General features: G+C 51.8%; 1 protein-coding gene across 3 annotated transcripts; it reads left to right on the top strand.

The window, feature by feature from the left end:
- CACNA1F (calcium voltage-gated channel subunit alpha1 F) lies at positions 1-27,335 on the top strand. 3 transcript variants are annotated; one of them, XM_005887639.2, is made up of 48 exons: positions 1-25; positions 1,506-1,755; positions 2,135-2,240; positions 2,678-2,817; positions 3,071-3,213; positions 3,317-3,469; positions 4,704-4,900; positions 5,013-5,116; positions 5,636-5,793; positions 6,077-6,160; positions 6,273-6,366; positions 6,531-6,557; positions 6,706-6,866; positions 7,998-8,223; positions 9,212-9,419; positions 9,517-9,637; positions 9,754-9,835; positions 11,144-11,186; positions 11,367-11,435; positions 12,340-12,479; positions 12,706-12,835; positions 13,328-13,387; positions 13,603-13,709; positions 13,792-13,879; positions 14,465-14,572; positions 14,665-14,717; positions 16,431-16,577; positions 17,360-17,561; positions 17,652-17,810; positions 18,744-18,854; positions 19,302-19,385; positions 20,195-20,215; positions 20,426-20,554; positions 20,866-20,931; positions 21,185-21,276; positions 21,925-22,084; positions 22,315-22,442; positions 22,727-22,823; positions 23,011-23,113; positions 23,377-23,478; positions 23,660-23,790; positions 24,022-24,150; positions 24,746-24,915; positions 25,622-25,729; positions 25,841-25,968; positions 26,074-26,186; positions 26,569-26,766; positions 27,046-27,335. In XM_005887639.2, exons 1-48 carry the CDS (start codon positions 1-3, stop codon positions 27,274-27,276), a joined length of 5,886 nt encoding a protein of 1,961 aa, XP_005887701.1. In that variant the 3' UTR covers positions 27,277-27,335. The 3 variants fall into 3 exon arrangements, with proteins under 3 accessions (XP_005887701.1, XP_005887700.1, XP_005887702.1); XM_005887638.2 differs by having other exon boundaries at positions 5,636-5,826; XM_005887640.2 differs by having other exon boundaries at positions 1-75; positions 1,659-1,663; positions 5,636-5,826.
- The last annotated feature ends 561 nt before the right edge of the window (positions 27,336-27,896 follow it).

Genomic DNA, 27,896 nt, shown 5'->3' with positions numbered 1-27,896 from the left:
ATGTCGGCATCTGAAGGCGGGAAAGGTGAGAGCAACCTTCCACTCCTACAGACCCTTGGAGCAAGCCTGGGCTCTGCTCTATCCTCTGCCCCTCTGACCCACCCACTGCCCACCAGGATCCTACCCCTGGAGAGCCTTTTGGGGACTGGAATCATATTACCCTGTTCCCATCCCAGATAGCCCCAACACAGCCCACAGCCTTAGATCCCAATTTGAAACCCAACCCCAATCCTGGCCCTGATCTCTATCCTAGCACCCACCCCAACTTCAACTCCAATGTTAGCCCCAAGCTTAATCCTAACAAACTTTACCAACCAGAGGGCAAACCCCTGTTAGAGTCCAAATCCCAACATGGATACAGACCTTACCATGAGCTCTAAAGTCACCTAAACTCAACCCCAACCCCTGGATATCAGCACTGTTGGCGAATGGGTCTCTGATTTTCCAGAAAGAGCACAGACCCATTTTTAAGGATCAGAGAGAAAGACAGAATGCATACTTGATGGTGGTAATAAATCGTGAAGGTTTAGAGTCAGAGACTCCCTGGGTTTAACTCCCAATTCAGTCGCTTCTTCAAATAACTTAACCTCTCTTTTTGCATCAATTTCTCCACCTGAAAAATGGGAATAATACTGTGTGTCAGACATTCTTCTGAATGCTGAACTCATTTAATCCTAACAACAACCCTATGTTGTAGGTACTCTTATTGTCATCTCATTATACAAATAAGGAAATTAAGGCTCAGAGAGATTACATAATTTGCTCAAGGCCACAGAAAGCTACCAAAGTGGTAGAATCAGGATTTAAACTCAAATAGTTTTTTTCCCTCTAAAGCTGATGGTATCTTAACCAGACCAACCCGCTACCCCTTGGAGGCTGAAATAAGGCCGTGGGAACTGGGAATGGATTTAGCTGAAAACCCCAATGTAAAACTCAGATCCCACCTGAACTCAAACTCAACTTTAACGCTAACCTTGATCTTGATTCAAATCCCAACTCATTCAACTATCTAGGCCTAACCCTAAATCATATTTTAAGCACACTTTACTCCCACCTGAATTTAAACCCAACCCAAAATCTACCACTTAAGTTTAACCCTACATTTGCTTCTAGCTATAAACTCAGTCCTACCCCATGCAAATTTAAGCTGTCCACCCCACAAATCTAACACAAACTCTACTTCAGTTAGAAATACAATCTCACCCTCTCTCACCTATAAACTTGCACTTTACCCTCAGTCAATTCTAATACCAACTCATCCCCCAATCCTTAACTCAGGTACCCTCAGTTCAGTTCAGTTCAGTTCAGTCACTCAGTCATGTCCAACTCTTTGCAACCCCATGAAATGCAGCACGCCAGGCCTCCCTGTCCACCACCAACTCCCAAGTACCCTCAACTCTCCCTAATTTTACATGCTCTTCTCTCCTTCCCTCAGATAGAAGAGTAGGATCAGGTAGGAGGCAACCAATACCTTGTCCTCACCCTGACTTGGTTTCTTCACACAGACACCACCCCAGAGCCCAGTCCAGCCAATGGGACAGGCCCTGGGCCCGAATGGGGGCTGTGCCCTGGGCCCCCAGCATCAGATGGTGAAATCAGCGGGGCATCGGGCCTAGGGACCCCTAAGCGAAAGACTCAGCACAGTAAGCACAAGACAGTGGCAGTAGCCAGTGCCCAGCGGTCACCCCGGGCACTCTTCTGCCTCACCCTGGCAAACCCCCTGCGGCGGTCCTGCATCAGCATTGTGGAATGGAAGCATCCTTGAAGGCCAGGGACAGGGCTCAGGGGTGAAGGTCATCAGGGTACCAAGAGTCAAGGATCGAGCCAGAGCTGGAATGAAAGAGGGCTGAGATCACCAGGGATCAAGGGTTAAGAACTGGATTCAAGGGAGAGTTGAGAAAGGTGAGGGTCTGGAGGAGGGGGTGTTGTCAAGAATCAAAGACTAAATCTCAGCCAGACTTGAGGATGCTAAAAGTTTCCCGGGGGGTCAGAGTCAAGGCCTTGGTCAGAGCAGGGGTCAGGAATGTCAAGGTTGGTCATCTTAGAGTCGAGTCAGCACTGGGTGGGGAGGGCCCCAAGGAAATGTCATATTCTGAGGCCACTCTGCCTGGGTCCTTAACTGTGTCCACCTGAGGCCCTTCGACATCCTCATCTTGCTGACCATCTTTGCCAATTGCGTGGCCCTGGGAGTCTACATCCCCTTCCCAGAGGACGACTCCAACACTGCCAACCACAACCTGGTGAGGTTTGCCCTCCCTGCCTCCAGCTAGATATAGCTCCAGTAGAGCCACACCTCAAGCCTTCCAGCCAGGCCCCACCCCTGCTGACACAGATGACCCTCTCCTGCCCAGCCCCACCCTCCGTCCTGCTTTGCTGGCCTCCCCCTGAAGAGAAAGTTGCTCAGTTGTGTTGGATGCTTGGCAATCCCACGGACTGTAGCCCTCCAGGCTCCTCTGTCCATGGAATTCTCCAGGCCAGAATACTGGAGTGGGTAACTGTTCCCTTCTCCAGGGGTTCTTCCCAACCCAGGGATCGAACTCAGGTCTCCCACATTGCAGGCGGATTCTTTATCCTCTGAGCCACCAGGGAAGACCCGCCTCCCCCTACCCCCTATCAAACAAACCCCACTCCCAAATAACTTCCCAATCTCCCACCTCGCCCCCGGCTCTGCCCCCAGGAGCAAGTGGAATACGTATTTTTGGTGATTTTCACTGTGGAGACGGTGCTCAAGATCGTGGCCTATGGACTGGTGCTCCACCCCAGCGCCTACATCCGCAACGGCTGGAACCTGCTCGACTTCATCATTGTCGTGGTCGGGTGCGCATCTGCAGGGGACACACCCTACCCTAGTTCAACTTCCCACCACAGACCTGCTAAATTCGGGGCTCAGGGAAGTGACTGCTTCAGACTGCCCCCATTTGGCAGCCAGAATCAGGAATATTAACATATTTTAAACCTATTTGCATTTCCAGTTACAGGGATTTGTACTTCTCAGAGGAGAAGGAAAGGAAGGGAAGGGGGGATCCCAAGGCCTGACCCCCTACTTCCTTTTCTCATGCTCCCCCATCAGGCTGTTCAGCGTGCTGCTGGAGCAGGGTCCCGGACGCCCAGGGGACACCCCGCATATGGGAGGGAAGCCAGGGGGCTTCGATGTGAAGGCATTGCGGGCATTTCGGGTGCTGCGGCCACTGAGGCTGGTGTCTGGGGTCCCAAGTGAGTGGCACATCCCCGGGCTTGGAGGTGATGGACGGGAGTGGGAGGAGTTGGGGGCTGAGCTGACCCTGCCCCTACTTTGCCCACCCATGGCTCCCTACAGGCCTGCACATAGTGCTCAATTCCATCATGAAGGCTCTGGTGCCGCTGTTGCATATTGCACTTCTTGTGCTCTTTGTCATCATCATTTACGCCATCATTGGACTGGAGCTGTTCCTCGGACGCATGCACAAAACGTGCTACTTCCTGGGATCTGGTCAGCAAGCCCACCCATCCCGAGACAGGGCATGCCTCCTCCATTGGCTCCTAAGCCCCACCCTGTTCTCAAGGAGACGCACTCAAATACACGAGATTCTTCTCCCCGATTCAGGCTCTGCCACCAGATCAACAAGCCCTACCCCAGTGGTGCTTCCCAGTGGTGCTAGTGGTAAAGAACCCACCTGCCAATGCAGGACACATAAGAGACGAGTTCAGTCCCTGGGTTGGGAAGATCCCCTGGAGGAGGAAATGGCAATGCACTCCAGTATTTTTGCCTGGAGAACCCCATGGACAGAGGGGCCTGGCGGGCTACAGTCCATGGGGTCTCAAAGACTCGGACATGACTGAAGCCACTTAGCACACACACACAGCACACCCCATGTATTCAAGACTCTACCCTTAATCGCAGACCTTTCTGTGACCCCATGGACTGTAGCCCACCAGGCTCCTCTGTCCTTGGGATTTCCCAGGCAAGAATACTGGAGTGGGTTTCCATTTCCTTCTCCAGTGGATCTTCCAAACCAGGGATCCAACCGGTGTCTACCGCATCTCCTGCATTAACATTCTTTACCACTGAGCCACCAGGGAAGTGAAGACTCCTAGGCAGGCCTTTTTTATCCAGACCCAAACCCAAGGCTTGCCCCCATCCTTTCAAATGACCCTCTGAAATTCACAAGACTCTGCTCCTAGGCTCATGGCTCACTGTTATTCACAAGATTCTGCCTCAAAATTTACAGTCCTACTCCCCAGATCTCTGTGGTTAGGCTTCACAGCTTCCCAGCGGTTCAGAGTCTTGACCCAGCAATCAGAGGCTAAGGGTTGTCTATTTTTTTAATTTCATGTATTTATTTATGGCTGTGCTGGGTCTTTATTGCAGTGTGCAGGCTTCTCTTGTTGTGGCTCAAAGGCTGTAGAGTGTGGACTTCAGTAGTTGTAGTTCACGGGCTCAGTAGTTGCGGTTCTCAGGCTCTAGAGCACAGGCTCAATAGTTGCACTACTCAGGCTTAGTTGCTCTGAAGTATGTGGGATCTTTTGGGACCAGGGATCAAACCCTGGTCTCCTGCATTGGCAAGCAGATTCTTTATCACTGAGCCACCAGAGAAGCCCTAAGGGTTGTCTGATTTAGAAAAATCTAGAACCCTGAGGCAAACTTCCCAGGTAGGCGGGCTTCCAAGGTGCCCATGACTGTGGGTGGGTGCACTTCGGATTCCAGAGCTCCAGTGTTCCCACAGACGTAGAGGCGGAGGAGGACCCGTCACCCTGTGCGTCCTCAGGATCAGGGCGTGCTTGCACACTGAACCAGACGGAGTGCCGCGGGCGCTGGGCAGGGCCCAACGGAGGCATCACCAACTTTGACAACTTTTTCTTCGCCATGCTGACAGTCTTCCAGTGCATCACCATGGAAGGCTGGACCGACGTGCTCTACTGGGTGAGGTGAAATGACAGACACCCAGTGCAGAAGCTGAACCTGCCTTTCTTCCCTGGTCTCAGGCAGGAGGGTCTGCATACACTGAGAGATGCATGTCCTCCCCCCTCCCTAGATGCAGGATGCCATGGGGTATGAGCTGCCCTGGGTGTATTTTGTGAGTCTCGTCATCTTTGGATCCTTCTTCGTCCTCAACCTTGTGCTTGGTGTCCTGAGTGGGTGAGGAGCCTAGACACTTACCCAACCCCTCAGCCCCTGTCCCTTTACTTTGTTCCTTGCAAACTTCTAGGCATCCTTCAAAACCCATCTAAAATACCCCTTCATTCATTCAGTCAACACTGAGCATCTACTGTGTGTGAGGCACTGTTTTAGGAATGCAACAAAAGACAGAAGTCTCTGCTTTATTGGATATTACATACATACATACACACATATGTGTTTTGTCTCATATGAAATATATACTATGGAAAGAAAGGAATGGGGAGATATTGTAATTACAAATAAGGACAAGCAGGGATGGGCCTCTTTGAGAAGGTGTTATCTGAGTAAAAATGGGAAAGATACTGAATATCTGAGGAAAGAGTGTTCCAAGCAAAAGGAAGAACCAGTGCAAAGTCTCCAAAGCTAAAACGTTCCTAGCATATTCAAAGAACAGCAAGGAGGTCAGTGTGGCTGGGATGGTGATGGCAAGGGGGCCAGGGTGGTTCCTCTGTGTAGCCCTCTATTCTCCTTCCTCAGGGAGTTCTCCAAAGAGAGGGAGAAGGCAAAAGCACGAGGGGATTTCCAGAAGCTTCGGGAGAAGCAGCAGCTGGAGGAGGACCTCCGGGGCTACCTGGACTGGATCACACAGGCGGAGGAGCTGGACATGGAGGACCCCTCAGCTGCTGGCAACTTTGGTTCCGTGGCTGAAGAGGGCCTGGCCGGCCACCGTAGGCAATCTCAACCCAGCCCACTCCCTGCCTCACGCGTCCCTCAGATGTGGGCTGCTCTCCTGAGATCTAGCCCCAGCCCTCAGCAACTCTAGGCCCAGCCTCTGGTTATGGTCTATGACACAGAACCCAGACTCAGATACCCTTCCCAGACTGTACCCAGAACAAAGACTCCAAATAACACCCCTCACCCCAGAGCCCTAACCTCACCCCAGACCCTGTTCCTCAAATGTCCTCCCTGTGCTTACAGGGCCACAACTGGAAGAGCTGACCAATAGGAGACGAGGACGTCTGCGCTGGTTCAGTCACTCCACCCACTCCACCAGCAGCCATGGTGAGGATCCAACCAGATTGAGGAGGGGGTGGGAAGAGTAGGCAGAGGGGAAGGCCAAGAGCAGAACCCTGGCATCTTCATGTGCTGACCTCTTCTCCCACCCTGCCCATAGCCAGCCTCCCAGCCAGTGACACCGGTTCAATGGCAGAGACCCAAGGAGACGAGGAAGAGGAAGAGGGCACTCTAGCCAGCTGTACACGCTGCCTGTGAGGCTCCGGCCCTTGACCCCTGACCCAGCCCAGAACCCGGAACAGATCCTGGCCCCAGTCCTGACTTCAGCCTCCAACTTCCTAGCCCTGACCTCCAACCCCTGCTGCTGAGTGCCCCTCAGCCCCCAGTGATGCCCACCTCCCATCTTCCCCTTTTCCAGAAATAAGATTGTGAAAACCAGCGTTTGGTGAGTTGGGAAAGCTATGTGACTCCCAGACCCTATGACTTTGTGAACCCCACCTCCAAGCCCCCCATGACCAACAGGCTCCCCAACCTGAGCCCTCAGGACAGGTTCAGGTAAGTGATCTCTGTCAGTGGGCTCCCTGTCCCCACAGCCGCCGTCTCCGCCGAGCCAACCGGGGCCTTCGGGCGAGCTGCCGGAGGGCTGTGAAGTCCAATGCCTGCTACTGGGCCGTGTTGCTGCTCGTCTTCCTCAACACTCTGACAATCGCCTCGGAGCACCACGGGCAGCCCTTCTGGCTCACCCAGATCCAGGGTGCACCCCCCAGCCTGCCAGCCCTCTCCCCAGCCCCCAATTCCTTCCACCCCAGAAGCTCAGATGCAGGATCTCTTGGGTGCCCTAGATCCCCAGATACGGCCCTCCCACCCAAGTAAATGCAGAAAACCTGTCCCATCCTACCTTGCAGCTTACACTTATGTAGCGCTTGCTGTGTGTGTCAGTCTCTGTTCTCAGCAGTTTACATGTACTCACTCAATTTCTCTTCACTGCAACTTTATGTGAATTAAGTACTAAGGCACAGAGGCCTAGCACCAAGGTCCTGAAGAGTTAAATGACTAACCCCAGGACTCAGCTACTGAGTGGCAAACCCAGGCAGCCTGGCTCTAGAGTTCAGGCTCTTAACACCACACTGTCTGGACAAGTTAAACCCTTTGTGCCTCAATTTCCCCATCTACAAAATGGGGATAGTGATAGTATCCACTTCATGGGATGCTAAAAGCAAAAGTGAAAGTGTTAGTTGCTCAGTTCTGTCTGATTCTTTGAGACCCCATGAACTGTAGCTTGCCAGGCTCCTCTGTCCATGGAATTCTCCAGACAAGAATACTGGAGTGGGTAGCCGTTCCCTTCTCCAGGGAATCTTCCTGACCCAAGGATCGAGCCCAGGTCTTGCGCATTGCAGACAGATTCTTTACCATCTGAGCCGCCAGGGATGGTGGGGAGGATTAAATGAGTTAAAGTGAAAAATGCTTAGAATGTTGCCTGACCCACATGGAGTTAATACTGTATAAGTGTTATTAATAGCCCTTACTATTATTCATTTTAATCTCAGCCCCAACCTGAATACTGAGCAAACTTCTAACCCCAACCCTCAAACCAGCCCCAGTCCCAGCTAAAAGCTAGGCTCTAAGTCTACCCGTGAATCAGAGTTTTTCTGTATTCACAGAGGCTAACTGAGGCCCACACCCCAGCTCTGCCCTCGCCCCAGCTCCAAAACTCTCAAAACCTCATGCACCCTGACCTACAAACTCACCCTATCCTCCATCCTAACCACATCACCAGCTTGTGCCTGGTCTGCTACCAGCTGCCCCAGATCGCTCCATGGCCCCTCCTCCCTACATGTCACCATAAACCTGGCTAGCCCACTCACCCCTGCCCCTCTCTCCACAGAGTATGCCAACAAAGTGCTACTCTGTCTATTCACGGTGGAGATGCTTCTCAAGTTGTATGGTCTGGGGCCCTCTGTCTACGTGTCCTCCTTCTTCAACCGCTTTGACTGCTTCGTGGTCTGTGGGGGCATCCTGGAGACTACCCTGGTGGAGGTGGGTGCCATGCAGCCCCTGGGCATCTCGGTACTCCGCTGTGTGCGCCTCCTCAGGATCTTTAAGGTCACCAGGTATGTGGGGGGTGGGGGTGGGGGGTGTGTTTGTATGTGGCGAAGGATGAAGACTGAGAGCCCAAACACAGCTGCAACAGCCACCACCCCAGCTCCAATGATGACTATATTTGCATCATCATTCATTTGTCAAATATCCATTGAGTGCCTACTGCATACAAGGTGTCCTTCCAGGCCCTAGAGAAACACCAGGAATCAAAGCAGACAATAGCTCCTGCCTTCCTAGAGATTGAAGTCAGTTGGGGAGGGTGTCTACTCCACTTCCTTCCCCTTCCTCAGCCTCAACTTCAGCTAGAATATGATTCCCAACCCCATCTCCAAATTCAACCCCATACTCATCACCAACCCAAACCCCATCCCTCACCCTCAACCATAACACTATCTCTAACTCCAACCACCAGCCACTCATCATCCACAAGGTCATTTACAGCCCCAATATCCAAGCCCAAGCCCAGCCCCACCTCCAACCTCATTTCTAACTCCCAGATACATCCCCATCACTAACCACAACCCCCACATCCCAAATTCATAACCATTAGCCTATCTCCAACTGCAAACTCATCCCCATTCCCAGCCCTAGCTGGGAAATCTCATCCCCATCCATCCTCTCCTCTATCCCAACCCTCAACCACAACCTTATCCCCAACTTGGTCATCTACAACTCCAAATATTCCCTAAGCCCATCGCCAGCTACCATCCCTTACCCCAAACCCAGTCCCAGGCCCAACCCAGGCTGAAACCCAATTCTAGCTTCACCAACTTCCATATACCTACCATACTAATCTCATCTTCCCTAACACCACCCTAACCTCAAATAACCCCTTCCCCTTCCTTCTTATTCTCACCTCACTCTAACTCCAAAATCACATCCAACAGTGACATCAAAGTTCACCTTAACCCGCCCCAGTACACCCCAAGCTGAAGCCCTGCCCTAGCTCCTGACTCACCACTGGACATGTCAACCTTTCCCCCTCCATCTCTGCTGCAGGCACTGGGCATCTCTGAGCAATTTAGTGGCGTCTCTACTCAATTCAATGAAATCCATTGCATCCTTGCTGCTTCTCCTCTTCCTCTTTATCATCATCTTCTCCCTGCTTGGCATGCAGCTGTTTGGGGGCAAGTTCAACTTTGACCAGACCCACACCAAGCGAAGCACCTTTGACACCTTTCCCCAGGCCCTCCTCACTGTCTTTCAGGTGGGACCTGGAGATCATGGGATGGGTGGGCAAGTGGGGAGGGACCCAAGGTTGGGGAGAGGGTCCCAAGGACTTCATGGTGACTTCCCACCCCTAGATACTGACGGGTGAGGACTGGAATGTGGTCATGTATGATGGTATCATGGCCTATGGCGGCCCCTTCTTCCCAGGGATGCTCGTGTGCGTGTATTTCATCATCCTCTTCATCTGCGGCAATTGTATCCTCAGAGCCTTGGGAGGCTGGATCATGGCAGGGTTGGGGGAGGATAATGAGGACCTGGGCACTCTGTAGGCAGTCTGCTTCTCCATCCTCTCTAGCCTGAGCTCACCCCAGACATCCTATTGAATGTGTTTCTTGCCATCGCTGTGGACAACCTGGCCAGTGGAGATGCAGGCACTGACAAAGATAAGGGCAGGTGAGGTCTGACTCTGCCTCCAAGACACTTTCGCCCTGGAATCCCTGACTGGGACCCTCACACACACATCCCACACCACCAAAGATGCCTTAGTCTCCCTGGAAATCTCTATCTGCAGATCCAACCTGCCAGTCCTCATTCATTGGACATGCATTTACTGAGCACCTACTTTTTACCTGGTGGCTCAGGGCTTCCCTGGTGGCTCAGATGGTAAAGAATCTTCCTGCAATGCAGGAGACTCATTGTTACCCAGTTCAATCCCTGGGTAAGGAAGGTCCCCTGGAGAAGGGAATGGGGAGGAATACCCACTCCAGTATTCTTGCCTGGGAAATCCCATGGATAGAGGAGCCTGGCAGGCTATAGTCTATGGGGTCCCAAAGAGTCAAACACAACTGAGCGACTAATACATACATGCACACTTTTTGGCAGGCCCTGTTCTAAATGCTAAGGAGACAGCAGTGGTCAAAGTAAACAGAGTTCTTGCTTTCATGGAGCTGACATTCTAGCTGGGAAAGGCAAGCAAAACACAAACAAATGAATATATAACAATATAATTTAATTAAATATATGTTTACAATATGTAATGAAGGAAAAGAAAGCAGAATAAGAGAATAGAGAGATATTATGCTTGCTGTTTTGGTTAGAGTAATCAAGGAAGGTGACTACTGAACAGAGGCCTGAAAGAAGTAGGGGAGTGAGCCATGCCAATATCTGGAGTAAGAGTTCAAGGCAAGGGGACAGCAAGTGCAGAGGTCTTGAGGTGATAATATTCTTAGGACATTTTAAAAACACCATGGAGGGGTTTTCCTGGTGATCCAGGGATTAGGACCCCATGCTTCCACTGCAGAGGGGCAGGGGGCACGGGTTCAGTCCTTAGTCAGAGAACTAAGATGCCACATGCTGCTGGGAGTGGCAAAAAAAACAACACCATGGAGACACCATGGATGCCATGGAGTGGCATGAACAAGGAGGAGAGTGATAGGGCATGAGCTCAAATAGGGGGAAATAGAGAAGCCAGATCAACGGTATCCTGGGCCATGGTGAGGGCTTTTGGTTTTGCTCTGAGTAAGGGAGGAGCCATGGAAGGGGTGTGAGCAGAGGAGGAATATCCCAGACTTAGAACTTAACAGGATCTCTTCTGCTGCTATGAGAATAGACCAAGGAGATGAGGGAGGAAGCAGGGAGGTTCTATGGGACCTAAGAAAGGTCTGTTCTGACTACAGTGACCCCCTCCTCCACCAGCCTTGCCTATCTGATTCAATCTTTAACAGTCACCGCCCACACCACCCCCTATATTTCTTTGCCCAGGGAGAAGATCACTGAGGAAACTCCACAGGAGAATGGAGCACTGGTGAGTTAAAAGCCTGGGCACTGTCTACACCTCCCACTACCACCAGTATCTGTGTGCGTGTCTTTAACCCCCATCCTCTGCCTATTCATTCCTTCTTTATTGCATCCCTTCTGTGCCTCCCCTGTGTCCATCCCCTGGTAAACCCCCCATCATCGATGACCTCCATCTTCCTGTCCCCAGGTGCCTGGTGGGGAGAATGAGGAAGAGGAATCTGCAAAAAATGAAGGAGCAGGCAAGTGGGCAGGTCAGGTGGAAGAGGCGTGGGACCTTGGGGAAACCACCCAGGCAGACCTTGTGACCCCTGAGGCCCTCTTCTCTGGGGAGAAGCCTTCTATGAGATGGTCTTGAAAATAATGGACTTGGTGTGTGGTCAGGAAGTTTCAAGACACTGAGATTAAAGATGTGCTTAGTCGCTCAGTCGTGTCCAACTCTTTGCGACCCCATGGACTGCAGCCCGCCAAGCTCCTCTTTCCATGAAGATTCTCCAGGCAAGAATACTGGAGGGGGTTGCCATGCCCTCCTCCAGGGAATCTTTCCAACCCAGGGATCAAACCCAGGTCTCCCACATTGCAGATGGATTCTTTACTGACTGAACCATCAGGGAAGCCCCAAAAGAGAAACCAATATTTTGTTTTATTGCAGAACTTCTCAGAGCCTTTGTTATAAAATAGTGTGTAAATGCCTGAAGAGGGGCTTCCGCAGTGGTTCAGATGGTAGAGAATCTAACTGCAGTGTGGGAGACCTAGGTTCAATCCCTGGATACAGAAGATCTCCTGAAGAAGGGAATGGCAACCTGCACCAGTATTCTTGCCTAGGAAATCCCGTGGGCAGAAGAGCCTGGTGGGCTACAGTCCTGAAGATGGCGATGTTCACTCAGTACACATTTACTGAGCCCCTACTGTGTCCCAGAGCTTCCCTTGTGGCTCAGCTGGTAAAGACTCTGCCTGCAATGTGGGAGACCTGGGTTCGATCCTGTGTTTTAAGTGCTGAGGACACAGAAGTAAACAAAACGAACTGAAATCCCTTCTCTGAGGCGCTGCCATTCTAGCAGGGAGATGAGAATTTTACCATGGGAAAGCACTGTTCTAGGTGCTCTACATACATCTTCTCAATTCATTCTCTCTCTTTTGATCTTCTGGTGCCAGGCATGGAGGAAGAGGAGGAGGAGGAGGAGGAGGAGGAAGAGGAAGTGGGGGCCGGGCATGTGGAACTCCTGCAGGAAGTTGTACCCAAGGAGAAGGTGGTACCCATCCCTGAGGGCAGTGCTTTCTTCTGCCTCAGCCAAACCAACCCGTGAGTGCTGCAAATGTGTGTGGGGGGGGGTGGGGGCTGGAGGGGGGCAAAGGAGGGGAGGGAAACAGGAGGGCCTGGGGTAGGGAGATGGGGAGGACCAGGGAGCAGCCAAGGCTCAGGTGGGGTGCACAGCCTGATGCAACAGGGCCCAGGCTGTCTCCCTTGGGCTCCCTCAGTCACTTCTGTGGTCCTGGGTTCTGAGCACGGCCATTTCTCCACTCCCCAGGCTGAGGAAGGCCTGCCACACTCTCATCCACCATCACATCTTCACCAATCTCATCCTGGTGTTTATCATCCTCAGCAGTGTGTCCCTGGCCGCTGAGGATCCCATCCGAGCCCACTCCTTCCGCAACCACGTGAGCCTTGGGCTGGGGGCTCAAGGGGACACTCCCAGGGCTGTCCTACTGGATACAAACTATGGCCAGGGTGCAGACAGGGACAAGACCCCCTAGTTAGGCAGAGAGAGACAAGAAATAATGGTAGGTGCAGCAGTACTAGCCTTTATTATGTGCGCAACACCCTTGGGGAAGCACCGGGGAGGTGATCAGTATTTGAAAGAGGAGGAAGCTGTACTCAGAGGCTGAGCAGACCAAGGGTGCCCATGGAGCTGGGTAGAAGGAAAGGAGGCCAGATCCGAAGCCTTGTCTTTCTGATGGCCAAGGATTTTGCCTTGTAGAGAAGTCCTTGATGGTGATGAGAGAGGGGAAGGAGAGGGAGGGAAGGAAGGAAGGAGAGAGTGAGGAAGAGAGGGAAGGAAGGAGGAGGAACAGCAAAACCTACAGAGAGGGACACACAGCTAGGATCCCCCTCATCCATGACTTGGTGCCCCCATCTTTCTCACCCCCCAGATTCTGGGGTACTTTGATTATGCCTTCACCTCCATTTTCACTGTGGAGATTCTACTAAAGGTATGAATGGGCCCCTGAAGTTCATGGGGTCACAAAGAGTCGGCGGACACGACTTAGCAACTGAACAACAGTTGATATGCCCCCACCATACCCCCAGTTGCCCCAACCTACTCCCCACCAACCCTTGTAGCCCACCACTCCTGTTTCCATCCCCAACTGCCCTCCCTATCTCCAGATCTGTGGTCTAACTAGCCTTATATCCCCCTACTCTCAAGATGACAGTGTTCGGGGCTTTCCTGCACCGTGGTTCCTTCTGCCGTAGCTGGTTCAATCTGCTGGATCTGCTGGTGGTCAGCGTGTCCCTCATCTCCTTTGGTATCCAGTGAGTGATACCTTGCCCACTCCATCCCTCCAAGAGCCAAGGCCAGGCCCTGGCCATGGTCTGAGGACTGCCCTCTCCTCAGCTCCAGCGCCATCTCAGTGGTGAAGATTCTGCGTGTGCTCCGAGTACTGCGGCCCCTTCGAGCTATCAACAGGGCCAAAGGACTCAAGGTATCCACATCCCACCCAAATTCATGGGACCCAGACTCTGCCCCACCCCTGGGGCCAAAGATCATGGTCAGAGTGGCCATTTGCAGTGATGCCTGACCCTCGTAGTTCAGTCGGTAAAGAATCTGCCTTCAATTCAGGAGACCCAGGTTCAATTCCTGGGTGGGAAAGATACCCTCGAGAAGGAAATGGCAACCCATTCCAGTTCTTGCCTGGAGAATCCCATGGACAGAGGAGCTTGGCAGGTTACAGTCCATGGGGTCGCAAAGAGTCAGACACGACTTAGCGACTAAAACCACAACCTGACCACATAGCCTGGACCTGATGTTGTAACCACCCAGCCCTGAACAGTGGGCACAGTTACTGTCCATTTCTTACCAAAGGCCACATTTCTATGACCCAGGTTTCTGATGTGTGGACTCATACCCATCTGGCAAACACTTATTTCCAGTTGGTACCCACATGTCCTTCACCCAAGACCGCATGTTCTCAACCCAAGTCCCTGAGCCCCACACATGCCAAGAGTTTGTGCCCCCTGGCTGTTATGGCCTGCGGTTGTCCATGAGCCATATTTGTGGGTGTCTGCAGCATGTGGTGCAATGTGTGTTCGTGGCCATCCGGACCATCGGAAATATCATGATCGTGACCACGCTCCTGCAGTTCATGTTCGCCTGCATTGGTGTGCAGCTCTTCAAGGTGAGAGGAAACACTGGAAAGGCTCAGATGTGAGTCAAGGCGGGGAGGTGGGGATGAAGGATGAATCTGTTTGACAAATATCATCCCTGCAGGGGAAATTCTACAGTTGCACTGATGAGGCCAAACACACACCCCAAGAATGCAAGTGAGTGCCCAAATCCTGCCCTCCATGCAGCCCAGGACCCCTCCCAGAGTCCAAAGAGGTCCCTGGATCTCACCCAGGCCTCTGAAACCCCTAGACCTTCCTCCAAAGAACTTAAGAGACCCCCAGAGTTTTAAAAATATTTATTTGGCTGGGCTTCCCAATAGCTCAGTGGATAAAGAATGCACCTGCCAATGCAGGAGACACAGGAGATGCTGGTTCGTTTCCTGGGTTGGGAAGATCCCCTGGAGGAGGGCATGGAAACCCACTCCAGTATTCTTGTCTGGAGAATCCCATGGACAGAGAAGCCTGGCTGGCTACAGTCCAAAGGGTCACAAGAGTTGGACGTGACTGAGCGACTACGCACACACACACACACACATATTTATTTGGCTAAGTCGGGTCCTAGTTGCAACACACAGATCTATGTTGCATCACACAGGATCTTCTGCTGCAGCTGCAGTGCACGGAACTCTCTTGTTATGGCACATAGGCTCAGTAGTTGCAGCCCGTTGGCTCCAGAGCACGTGGTCTTAGTTGCTCTGTGGCATGTGGGATCTTAGTTCCCCAACCAGAAATCAAACCCACATCCCCTGCATTGCAAAGCAGATTCTTAACCATTGGACCACAAGGTAAGTGCCACCCCCAGATTTTATCAAGGCCCCCAAGACCCCAGAATTCCTCAAGGCCCTAAGATACACCCTGAGAATTCTAAGAATTGCAAAGGCTCTCAGAACTCACTAATCCTTAAGATACCCCCAGTAACTGCCCCAAACCCCTCTTCACATTCCCCAGAGTTACCTCCACTCCCCCTGGCAATTCCAAAACACCTACCACCACCACCACCACCAAGTCCCCAGCTTCCACCTTGAGACTCCTATGGAGGGTAGTTGATATTTAGCCACTAAGCTGTGTCTGACTCTTTTGCAGCACCATGACAGTGTAGCCTGTCAGGCTCCTCTGTCCATGGGGTTTCCCAGGCAAGAATACTGGAGTGGGTCCCCCTACTTCAGGGGATCTTCCCAATCCAGGGATCAAATCTGCATCTCCTACATCTCCTGCATTGCAGGCAAATTCTTCACCACTAGGGCACCTGGGAAGCCTGTAGAGGGTAGTAGTTAACTGAAATTAGACATTCCTGGTTCAATTTCATCTCATGAGACTTGAGTATGTTTCTTAACTTCAATGAGTCCCATTTTCCTTAACTGAAAAATGAGGATCAAAAGAGTATGGATTTCACAAGGTTGTTGTGAAGAGTAAATGAGTTACTACATGGAGAGTGTACTACAATGTAAGAGTAGTACATGTAAAGCCTAGTACAGAGCCTGGCATATACTTAGTGCTGATAAATGTTGGGTATTATTAGTATTGCTTTTTCCTGGATGACAATGATGATGATAATAATGGTGACGATAGCTAATGTATATGGTCCCAACAATGCACCAGACACTGTTCTCATTGATTGACAAAATTAATCCTTGTGACAAGCCAAGAAATATGTTCTGTCATTATCCATATTTCATAAATGGGGAAAACTGAAGCACAGAGAGGCTAACTGCCCAAGGTCACCCAGTCAGTAAATGGAAGTCCAGGATTTGAACCCAGGCTATTCACCTCCACCACTATGCCCTGCTGCCTCCATGCTGGAGACACCAGTCACCTTTCCATAGCTCCCCACCCCTCCTCATCCATCCAGCATGTCTGCAACATCCACAGGGGCTCCTTCCTGGTCTACCCCGATGGAGATGTGTCAAGGCCTCTGGTCCGGGAGCGGCTCTGGGTCAACAGCGATTTCAACTTTGACAATGTCCTTTCAGCCATGATGGCCCTGTTCACTGTCTCCACCTTCGAAGGCTGGCCTGCGTGAGGGACAGGGCCCCAGGGATGGGCAGGGGACTGGGCGAGAGTCTCTAGTGGATTGGCTTGGGATATCCTGGGGATGGGTGGAAGGGTAACTTGAAATGTGATGAAGGTCTCTGGAGAATGAATAGAGTTTTCTGGAGACTGGTGGGTGTATCAGATGACTAAGTGGGGATCTCCTAGAAGTTGGTTGAGGGTGCTTTGGGGACCTGGGTGAGGGGGCTTCCAGGAATTGAGTAGAGATCTCTGAGGCACTAGGTGGAAGTCTAGAGAGGACTGGATACGATTTAGAGGGTACCCGGGTAGGGGTCTGGGGGGCTGGGTGGAGGTCTTGGAGGAGATGGAGCTGGAGATTCAGTGGTTTCCAGATACCTGCACAAGTCTTCATGGTATTAGTCAAAGATGTTTGGGGGGAGATGGAACAAGGAATTCAAGCTGATGGGACAGAGGACTTAGAGATCTTTGGGGGCTTGTGGGGGAGTTCTGGGGAGCTGCATAGGGACCCCAAGATGACTGGAGGAGAATTGGGCATCTGTGGGAACTTAAGGGATTTGAGGGTCCCAGAGAGCCTGATTGGGGAATTCTCTGGAGGGTTGGATGGGGATCTCTGGGTCTCTGGAGGGCTGGGCTTTAGGAGTCTTTGATGACCTGATGTGGAGGTCTCAGGTGATTAGGTCGGGGGGGTGGGGGATATTTGAGAAGGATATTCTGGGGTATCTAAGGTGTCTATGGGTAGGTTGTAGGAGTCTGGGATATCCCCCCACTTCCCCCCACTGGCTCCCCAGGCTGCTATACAAGGCCATTGATGCAAACGCAGAGGACAAGGGCCCCATCTACAATTACCACGTGGAGATCTCAGTGTTCTTCATTGTCTATATCATCATCATTGCATTCTTCATGATGAACATCTTTGTGGGCTTTGTCATCATCACCTTCCGAGCCCAGGGCGAGCAGGAGTACCAAGACTGTGAGCTGGATAAGAACCAGGTGACCTCTGACCCCTGATTCACCAACTCCCCTCCCCAACTCCTTGCCTTGGGACACCACCGCTCACTCATGCCTTGCACCCATATGCAGCGCCAGTGTGTAGAATACGCCCTCAAGGCCCAACCACTCCGTCGCTATATCCCCAAGAACCCACATCAGTATCGTGTGTGGGCCACTGTGAACTCTGCTGCCTTCGAGTATCTCATGTTCCTGCTCATCCTGCTCAACACGGTTGCTCTAGCCATGCAGGTCTGAACTCCCCACCTTGACCCCCACCAGACACCTGACCCTATTCTGCCCACACAAATCCTTGAGAACCATCAGAAATGCTTTAGGCTGCAAGTAACAAAACCCCCAACTGAGAGAAACTTAAGCTTTGAAGATATGTGTCACATTTTTTCAAATTACAGACCTATTCACCCTAATTTCAGGGATGTCAGAATGTGAAAAAATATGGCAGATGGCAAATATAAGTTGCCATTGACTGTGAAATGCACCCAAATTTCAGAGATTCTAAAATGTGAAAAGATGTATATCCTGGAATCAATAAATGTGAGTTATCTCACATAGCAAGCAGAGGTAGGCTATTTGCTTATTGCCCACCAGGGACCCAGGCTCTTTCTGTTCCACTATTCTTAGCAAGTTGGTTTTCATTCTCATGATTGTTGCTTCATGGTCACAAAATGGCTGCCATAGCTCCAGGCATCAAAACCACATTCAAAGCAGGAAAAAGGAAGGAAGGTTGCAGTAAGGGACTTTCCTCATTTGACCCTTTTGTTGTTTAGTCTCTGAGTCGTGTCCAATTCTTTGTGACCCCATGGACTGTAGCATGCCAGGCTCCTCTGTCCATGGGATTTTTCCAGGCAAGAATACTGGAGTGGGTTGCCATTTCCTTCTTTGATCCTTTTATTGGAAATCAAAAATATTTTTCACAGAAGCTGTCCAAGCAGCAGCAAGCTTATGTTTCAGTCTCATTAGTCAGAACTAGCTGCAAGGAAAGCTAAGAAATCAAGAGCTGGGCTTTCCAATATCCATAATGGGAAGCAGACAGTGTGAGAGTTTTGGCCAACTCATTGTTCTTCCACATCCCCAGACTCACCTCCGTCCAAGCCAGAGAATATTTGATTGTTATGGTGGTTTTCTGCCTCATGCTGTATCCCCACATCTGATTTTCTCCTGCAGCACTATGAGCAGACTGCTCCCTTCAACTATGCCATGGACATCCTCAACATGGTCTTCACTGGCCTCTTCACTGTCGAGATGGTACTCAAAATCATTGCCTTCAAACCCAAGGTACCTTCCTCCCAGACCTAATCCATTCCTTAAGGTGGAGCTCATTGCGTACCTCTCAGGGGGGACTTCCCTCATAGCTCAGTCGGTAAAGAATCTGCCTGCAATGCAGGAGACCTGGGTTTGATTCCTGAGTTGGGAAGATCCCCTGGAGAAGGAAATGGCAATCCACTCCAGTATTCTTACCTGGAAAATCCCACGGACAGAGGAGCCTGGTGGGCTACAGTCCCTGGGGTCGCAAGAGTTGGACACAACTTAGCAACTAAACCACCACCACCAGGAGGGCAGCAACCAGTGAGTCAGGAGACTAAGGAGGAAGAGGGATCTAGATGCAGCCCTATCATGGTCCAACCTAGACCCTGCCTCCCCAATGTCCCCAACTGCTACTAGCCCCATACCCTAGCTTGCTAGCTCTGAGAAGACAGGACACTGCTTTCCTCTTGTCTACAGCATTACTTTACTGATGCCTGGAACACATTTGATGCTCTTATTGTGGTGGGCAGCGTAGTGGACATTGCCGTCACTGAAGTCAACGTGAGGACTGGCCTCTCTACTAACCCACTCTACTCCTACCAACCTTCTCTCACCTCAACCCCAGGGCTTTCTCTCATGGGGAGGTGGTTCCCACTCACATCCTACTCACTCCCAGAGACTCAGAACTCCTTCCTCTAGCTCTCTCTCTCTGAGTCTCTGTTGGGTTCAGCCAAAGCCCTCTTCTCCCAGCCCTCCCCCTCCCATTTATTTGCAAGTTATGCCCTGCCTCCAGCAGCTCCTAAAATGACTCTCTTGTTTTTACCATTATTTTCTTCATTGCCTCTACATCCCCCTCCATTGGCCCCATCATCTCCACCAACTCCTGCTTTGACTCCATCATCTCTTCTGATTCCTTTATTGGCTCCATTTCCTCCACCAACACCATCGTCTCTGACACTGGGTCTTTCACGGCTCTGTCATCACCACTGATTGCACCATTGGCTCCATCATCTTCTTCATTGGGTACTACGTGGTCCTCCGTTGACAATGCTGCTGGGTCCATATCTCCATCACTGGCTTCTCCATTGGATCTTTCATCGGTTCTCTCATGTCCATGAAACCACTGGCTCCACCATTTCCTCCACTGGCTGCAATATCTCTCCTCCATCATCTTCTGCACCTTCTTTCCCTTTCACCCTTATTACCAACTTTTCCTTCAACCATCCTGATCCATCACTACATAACCTTCCTCATCATCCCTGGATAATAACTCTGCCATCCACTATCCCTCGTATCTGCTCCATCATTTCTCCTCTTGTTCACTGACCCTGTGATCTCATCACCTCTGTTTTGGTAATATCTCCATCCAGAATGGTGGCCACCTGGGCGAGGTAACCCCCCCACCTCACAGCAGGGACTGTATGCCTTTCTATTCACCTACCATCCTTTCCTTTCTGCCTGAAAGTCCTTAGAAATGTTCCCTAACCACTATGGGGCCTGGGTTCTGAGGGATTTGATGGCTTCGGGAGGTCAAAGTATGAGACCGGGAGGTGGCTGAAGCAAATGTGAACTGAGCATACTCACCACACACTCAATCCCAGAGCTCTGAGGACAGTTCCCGCATTTCGATCACCTTCTTTCGCCTCTTCCGAGTCATGCGATTGGTCAAGCTTCTTAGTAAGGGTGAAGGGATTCGCACATTACTTTGGACATTCATCAAGTCTTTTCAGGTAACTCCCTCACTCCTTTGTCCACTCCTCATCCCTACCTCACACCTCTCAGCTTGTCCTTTTACCACTATCAGAACTACCCCTTCCAGCATGTCATACCCATCAACAGCTTACTATTTCCAGTTTTCTGTCTTCTGTGGGCTTTCAATTCCCAACGTGTCTTGGCCTCTATTGTACTTAATACTGTGTTGTAGGCACCTTGGGGATGGACCACATCTCTCATATGGCCCAGGCTTGAGGGAGCAGTGCATTCTGGGGCTTACAGTTCTCTGCCTGGACCTGAGTACCTATCGTCCTCTCTACCCCCCTAGGCCTTACCCTATGTGGCTCTTCTCATCGCAATGATATTCTTCATTTACGCAGTCATTGGGATGCAGGTACGTGGAAACACTAGGGGGAATCCCTCAGGCACTCTTCTGTTGAAAGGGGTTAGACAGGAATGAGCCCAAAGTGGGGGTATAAAGACAAGCCGCATAACCCTGAGTCAGTCCACACATCTGTGTAATGGGGTCAGCAGTGCCTGCTTGTCAGCGTGGTGAGGATCCTTCAGGTATTAGGTGTTGTGAAATGGGTGGGATCCTGTAAAGGGCACAGAGTCACCCCTCTGACACAGCTCTTGTGTGCCCACAGATGTTTGGCAAGGTGGCTCTTCAGGATGGCACACAGATCAACCGAAACAACAACTTCCAGACCTTTCCACAGGCTGTACTGCTTTTGTTCAGGTGACACAAAAACCCCTTCCCTGCTGCTTTGATCTCCAGCATGCTTTTGGGGGGGGCACATAGCCTCTCTGGGCCCCAGACTGCCTGAGTTATGGAAATAACAGGGCAGCATGGGACTCCATGGAGTGTCCCTGGTGGCTCAGATGGTAAAGAATCTGCCTGCAATGCAGAAGACCCAGGTTTGATCCCTGGGTTGGGAAGATCTCCTACAGAAGGAAATGGCTACCCACTCCAGTATTCTTGCCTGGGGAATCCCATGGACAGAGGAGCCTGGCAGGCTATAGTCCATGGGGTTGCAAAGAGTCAGACACGACTGAGCAACTAACACTAGTGCTGGTGCTGTGAGACTCCATATTCCCAAAGACCTTTTCTGGTTGTGTTCTAAAGAATCTTTTAGAATAGTCTAGCCTCAGCCATCCTTTTTCTGGCTGCAAGATGTATACCTTTCATAGACCTTGCATCTATAAAATGAAAACATGATAGTCATCAACATGGCCACACCAGCTTTTAAAATATTGAAATGCTATCTTTACCAGATGTTGCGCCTGGCAAGAAGTAGGTCATCTCCTCACCCCTCTGGCCCCTACAGCCCTTTGTCATGATGTCACAGCCTCCCCTCCAAGATGGCATCCCTGTGTGACCCCCCAGGTGTGCTACTGGTGAGGCATGGCAGGAGATAATGCTTGCCAGCCTTCCTGGAAGCCGGTGTGACCCTGAGTCTGACTTCGGCCCTGGTGAGGAGTTTAGCTGTGGTAGCAATTTTGCCATCGCCTATTTTATCAGCTTCTTCATGCTCTGTGCATTCCTGGTAAGGACCATTTCCCCACCACTATTACCACTGTCCCAGGGGCTGGCTCTGAGGAAGTCCGGGGATGAGGTGGGGAGCCCAGATCTTCAGAGCAGATAAAAGGGCTGGCCTGACAAGATCAAACCAAGGACTCCTGAGTCAGTGACCATATAAGCTTACCTCAGCCTCCCACCAAACCCACATACCCTGCTCTGCCCTTCACCTAACCTCTCCTACTCACTGGCCCACAGATCATAAATCTCTTTGTGGCTGTGATCATGGACAACTTTGATTATCTAACCAGAGATTGGTCCATCCTGGGCCCCCATCACCTCGATGAATTCAAGAGGATTTGGTCTGAATATGACCCTGGGGCCAAGTATGCCCTCTAACCCCATACCTGGGATCCCAGAGGACAGTGTACTGCCCCACACAGTCCTCCAACCCCAGAACCACTCACCTGTGCTTCCCATTACCCAGGCAGTAGATGCTCCAAGGTTCCCACTGCTGCTGTCCTCGGCCTTTTCCCCTCCCAACTCTCCCCTGGCAGGCTATAGGGTGTTGGTGCGGGGAGGGAGTGATGAGCTGGTAGGATCTTGAGTAAGGACTAGAGGGGTTATCTCCAACCCAGTAGTGCCTCCTATCCACCCCTACCTTCCCCAGAGGCCGCATCAAGCACCTGGATGTGGTTGCCCTGCTGAGACGCATCCAGCCCCCACTGGGATTTGGGAAGCTGTGCCCACACCGAGTGGCCTGCAAGGTCTGTGCACCTGCCCACCACTGCCTTGGAGAGGACTGTCCACCATATGACTGGGGTGGGCAGGGACCCTGCCTTGGGTGGGGAAGGGGTGTTTGGTGGCATCCTCAAAGGCTTCTGCCCTTGGGCATCACATGCCTGCATCCCTGGCATTTGCCCAAAGTGGCTTCCATATCCCTGCTGTGCACAGAGACTTGTGGCGATGAACATGCCCCTCAACTCAGATGGGACAGTGACATTCAACGCCACACTATTTGCCCTGGTCCGGACATCACTGAAGATCAAGACGGAAGGTGTGTGGGGAAGAGGGGGAGGGGCAGGAGGGAGAGGGTGCCTGGGTAAGGTGCCAGGAGCAAACTAATTGGAGAACGGGCCCCACTCCTAGCTCTGAACCTCAAAATAGGTGAGTTTGTCTTCTCCAGGTCTGTTTTCCCACCTGTCCAACCGGAGCAGTGTATGGCTGCAGTAGAAGCTTGTGACGCCCCCTCCAACAGTGAGGGAGTAGCTGTGAAGTGTTCTTCCCATTGGCTTATGCCCATATCCTCTCCCGATGCAGGAAACCTGGAGCAAGCCAATCAGGAGCTGCGGATTGTCATCAAAAAGATCTGGAAACGGATGAAGCAGAAGCTGCTAGATGAGGTCATCCCACCAGCTGATGGTGAGCTGGCTCCACCCCAGTTTCTTAAACCCGCCTCTGAATGTCGAGGATTTGCTCACCACCACCAAACCATCCCTGGCTACAGACGGAGGGGTGCAGGGAGAGAGTCCAAGCCCTGGTGGGAGAAGCAGGGAGAACAGAGGACTTCTGTGTGACCTTGCTTCTTCTCCCTTGCTCCCAGAGGAAGAAGTTACTGTGGGCAAATTCTACGCCACATTTCTGATCCAGGACTACTTCCGCAAATTCCGGCGGAGGAAAGAAAAGGGGCTACTAGGCACCGAGGCCCCCCCAAGCACCTCCTCTGCCCTTCAGGTCTTGGGAGCAGGGGCTGAGCTGGGTGGGGATATGTGGGAGCATTGTAGCTGAGGTTGACTGCCTTCTTGATCTCATGGAAGCCATGTCACAGATGAAGAAACTGAGGCCCCAGGACCCATAGAGGGTCAGGGGTGGCTGTGGGGCTCCTTTCCCACCCCACACTCCTACCCAAGGGCAGGGAAGTTTAGACCCTGAGCTGCCTGCTTCCCTATTTTTCTACCCTCACAGGCTGGCCTGAGGAGCCTGCAAGACTTGGGTCCGGAGATGCGGCAGGCCCTCACTTGTGACACAGAGGAAGAGGAAGGGGAAGAGGGGCAGGAGGGAGAGGAGGAACATGAGGACCTGGAAACATACACAGTAAGGACAATAAGCTTTCATTCCCCCAGACACTCTTGATCGTAAAATATTGGGTTGGCCAAAAAGTTTGTTTGGGTTTTTCAGTACTCTGTTATGGAAAAACCTGAATGAACTTTTTGGCCAACTGTATCATCGACTCAATGGACATGAGTTTGAGTAAACTCTGGGAGTTGGTGATGGACAGGGAGGCCTGGCGTGCTGCAATCCATGGGGTCTCAAAGAGTCGGACAAGACTGAGTGACTGAACTGAACTGAATACTCCCTCAACCCTTTGAGTGACTTCCATACTGCCTCTGGGAGGAAGCCCCCCAGAGAAGACACCCTACAGTAGACAAACGTTTATTTGGTATGATGGACATGAGTCTGAGTGAACTCCGGGAGTTAGTGATGGACAGGGAGGCCTGGCGTGCTGCGATTCATGGGGTCGCAAAGAGTCAGACACGACTGAGTGACTGAACTGAACTGAACTGAACCCACTGTTGGGCTGGGGGCAAGACCCAGATTCAGCCCCCGGGGCACTTGCTGGATACATACTATGTGACCAAGTGACTTAGTTATAACCTGGATGCAATCCTCAATCCTGTGATTTCCATAGGCGCTGATGGGCTCCCAGCCCCCATCTCGCCGGAGCTCCGTGATTTCTGTGTCTCTGCCTGCTGGAGACAGACCTCCAGATTCACTTTCCCCTGGACCCAGTGATGACGATGGGGGGGCTCCCAACTCCAGACAGTCCAATGTTCCCCAGTCTGGGTCCCATGCCCACAGGTATGACCAAAGCTCTACGGGAGGCTTGTGAGGGAAGACAGGGACTAGCCACTATATGGGGACTTCAGGGCGCAGAGGTGGTTAGCATAAGAGGGCCTTCAAATGGAAATGTGGGGAGAAATGGAGGGGATTCAATGGCTCTGGTGGGAACAAAGGGTAATAAGAGATTCATATGAGAGAGGCAATAAAGAGGTTTAATATACAAAAACATATGATGTGAAGCAAAATGGGTTTAAGTTCAAATCCTGGCTCTGCCATTTGCTAAGTGACCTTGAGCTAGTCACTTAGTTTCTGTGGTCCTCAATTTCCTCACCTGTGAATGGGGAGTGATGGTAGCACTTACCTCATGGGAATGATGGATGAAATGAGGTCACACCTAGCTTTTACAGCCTCCCCCTCACCACCTCCTCAACACACCTCCAGTTCTTGTGTTGAAGCTCTCTCTTCAATAGGCCAAAGAGAGAGCCTGCTTTGATTTTTTGGAAACTTTGGGTGCTTCCAATGAGACGGACAACTGTTAAAAGAAAGCTTATGTTTGCCTTAAAATTATGACATGTTAACTTTATGTTTTGTGAATTTTCTCAATTAGGAAAAAATTAAAAGTCTGGTGTTTCTGTAGAAGGTAGGGCATGGAATGAGAGGGAATCAGGGGCTCAGGACCACATTGAGAGGATCTGGTCTGCCTAACTTGCCTCACTTTCCCCAGGAGAAGCTCTGGGGTTCTCATTTTCACCATTCCAGAAGAAGGAAGTTCTCAGTCCAAGGCAACCAAAGGGCAAGAGAGGCAGGATGAGCAAGAGGAAGTCCTGAGCCAGCACTCTGGCCACGACACGTAGGATGAGCCCATGAGCCTATGTGTGGGTGGAATGGTAACCCACTGCACATGCCCAGGCCTGAGCTCACCCCAGCCATTCCTCATGAACAGGCTCTCCTACCTAGATGAACAGGCAGGGGCTCCCCCACGCCCCATCCTTTTGCCATCTCACAGACCCCAGAGATACGTGGATGGCCACCAAGCACCACGCCGCCGTCTGCTGCCCCCAACGCCTGCAGGTGAGAGTGGACGTGGGCCCGGGCCCCCCTCCCTGGGCCATCAGGGCAGAGGGCTCGGGAGGCACTGACATTCCTCTTTGCCCATGGTGCCCCCCACACCCCCAGGTCGGAAGCCATCCTTCACCATCCAGTGTCTGCGGCGCCAGGGCAGCTGTGAAGATCTACCTATCCCAGGCACCTATCATCGTGGACGAAACTCAGGGCCCAGTAGGGCACAGGTGAGGTGGGGGAGGGAGGCTGAGGTCTGGAGGGGTGGGGGCAGCCGAGGCTGAATTTATCAAATACACTATATATTAGTTCCTTCTGAAGAAGGGGGCACATGTGAATTCACACAATCCTCACTGTGCCTGTAAGGTGGGTACTATTAGCCCCAGTTTACAGATGAAGAGACTGAGGCCCAGAGAGGCTTACCCAAGATCACACAGCTAGTAGGTGGCAAACCCAGGCCTTCTGTGCTCTTAAATAAACTCAAGTCTGATTTATACCCTTTAAGTTTGACTCCAGTTGTGGTTTGGGGTAAGAGGTAGGCATGGGAGTGATTCCTAGATCCTCATACCCCATCCATCCATCACTATGCCCCTGATGTTTATTCTGGTCCAGGGTTCCTGGGCAACCCCTCCTCAGCGGGGCCGACTCCTATATGCCCCACTGCTATTGGTGGAGGAGGGTGCAGCAGGGGAGGGATACATCGGCAAATCCAGCAGTCCGCTGCACACCTTCACCTGTCTGCATGTGCCTGGAACCCACTCGGACCCCAGCCATGGCAAAAGGGGCAGTGCTGACAGCCTGGTGGAGGCTGTGAGTCCAGAAGGGGAGGGGTAGGAGGGACGGGAGAGAAGGGGAGGAGGTGGGAGCTTGGGAAGGAGGGGAAAGGGGTCCCCAGTCTCTGTGTTGTGCACGTAGCTCTCTCTTTGCTCTGCAACTTCTGCTCAGCAAGATGTGTGCCCCACTGTCCCCCACAGACATCCCTGTGTGCCTTCATGGGTTCATCACTAATTCACAGCAGCCTTTCTGTGCATACTGCCTTGCTTCCATGCTGCACCCACTGTCAACACAGATCCCATCTGTGCCCCCCAGGTGCTCATCTCTGAGGGCCTGGGCCTCTTTGCTCGAGACCCACGCTTCGTGGCCCTGGCCAAGCAGGAGATTGCAGATGCATGTCGCCTGACCCTGGACGAGATGGACAGTGCTGCCAGTGACCTGCTGGCACAGGGGACCAGCTCACTGTATAGTGACGAAGAGTCCATCCTCTCCCGTTTTGATGAGGAGGACCTAGGAGACGAGATGGCCTGCGTCCATGCCCTCTGAAGTCCTACCCCTCCCCCACTGCTCAATAAACTTCCTTCCCTCCCTTCCTCAGAAGGAGACAGCCGTGGACCACACTCCTGGATTTTGGTGTCTTTGCACTGGAGGCCTGGGGCTGCCCAGCGGCTCCCATCTATCCATCCCCTGTATCAGCCCTGAGCCACTGCCCACACATGGGTATTTCCAGAAACCAGGACAGCCAGGCCTGATTATTCAGCGTCAGGGAAGGAGGGAGGAGGAGGAGGAAGAGACAGCAGCCAAAAAAAGCTGGAGACAAAGTGGAGGTGCTGGGGGAAGGGAGGGTACTAGACAGATGGAGGGAAGTGGAGAGACAGAGAGGATGTGTGGGGGTTTGGATGAGGGGTGGGGGAAAGTCAGAGATTCCACAAGGGGTCAGGCAGATCAGACTGAGGCAGGACAGATGGATGGAAAGATACGGAAACCTCCAGGCGAGGCCTGCCAGCAGTAAGGCCTGGAGGTTAGAATTAGCCTGGCATGTGATGTGTCTTAGGCAGCGGGGCTTTCTGACAGTGTCAGAGAGGGAGACTAAATTGGGATCACCCTGTCTCCTACTTTGCCTTTTCTGCTGGAACAAAAGAAAATCTAGGACTTCCCTGGTGGTA

The sequence above is a fragment of the Bos mutus genome, chromosome X, assembly GCF_027580195.1.
Source record: "Bos mutus isolate GX-2022 chromosome X, NWIPB_WYAK_1.1, whole genome shotgun sequence".
NCBI lineage: Eukaryota > Metazoa > Chordata > Mammalia > Artiodactyla > Bovidae > Bos > Bos mutus.
Note: the sequence above shows the minus strand (reverse complement) of the source record. Positions and strands in the feature narration are given on the sequence as shown.

Excerpts from the sequence above, each read along its gene's own strand:
- CACNA1F (XM_005887638.2), top strand. The coding sequence starts at position 1 with ATGTCGGCATCTGAAGGCGGGAAAG. Across the intron at positions 13,388-13,602 it reads CTGTGGAGATTCTACTAAAG|ATGACAGTGTTCGGGGCTTT; the intron begins GTATGAATGGGC and ends CCTACTCTCAAG. Across the intron at positions 21,277-21,924 it reads GCTGTACTGCTTTTGTTCAG|GTGTGCTACTGGTGAGGCAT; the intron begins GTGACACAAAAA and ends GTGACCCCCCAG.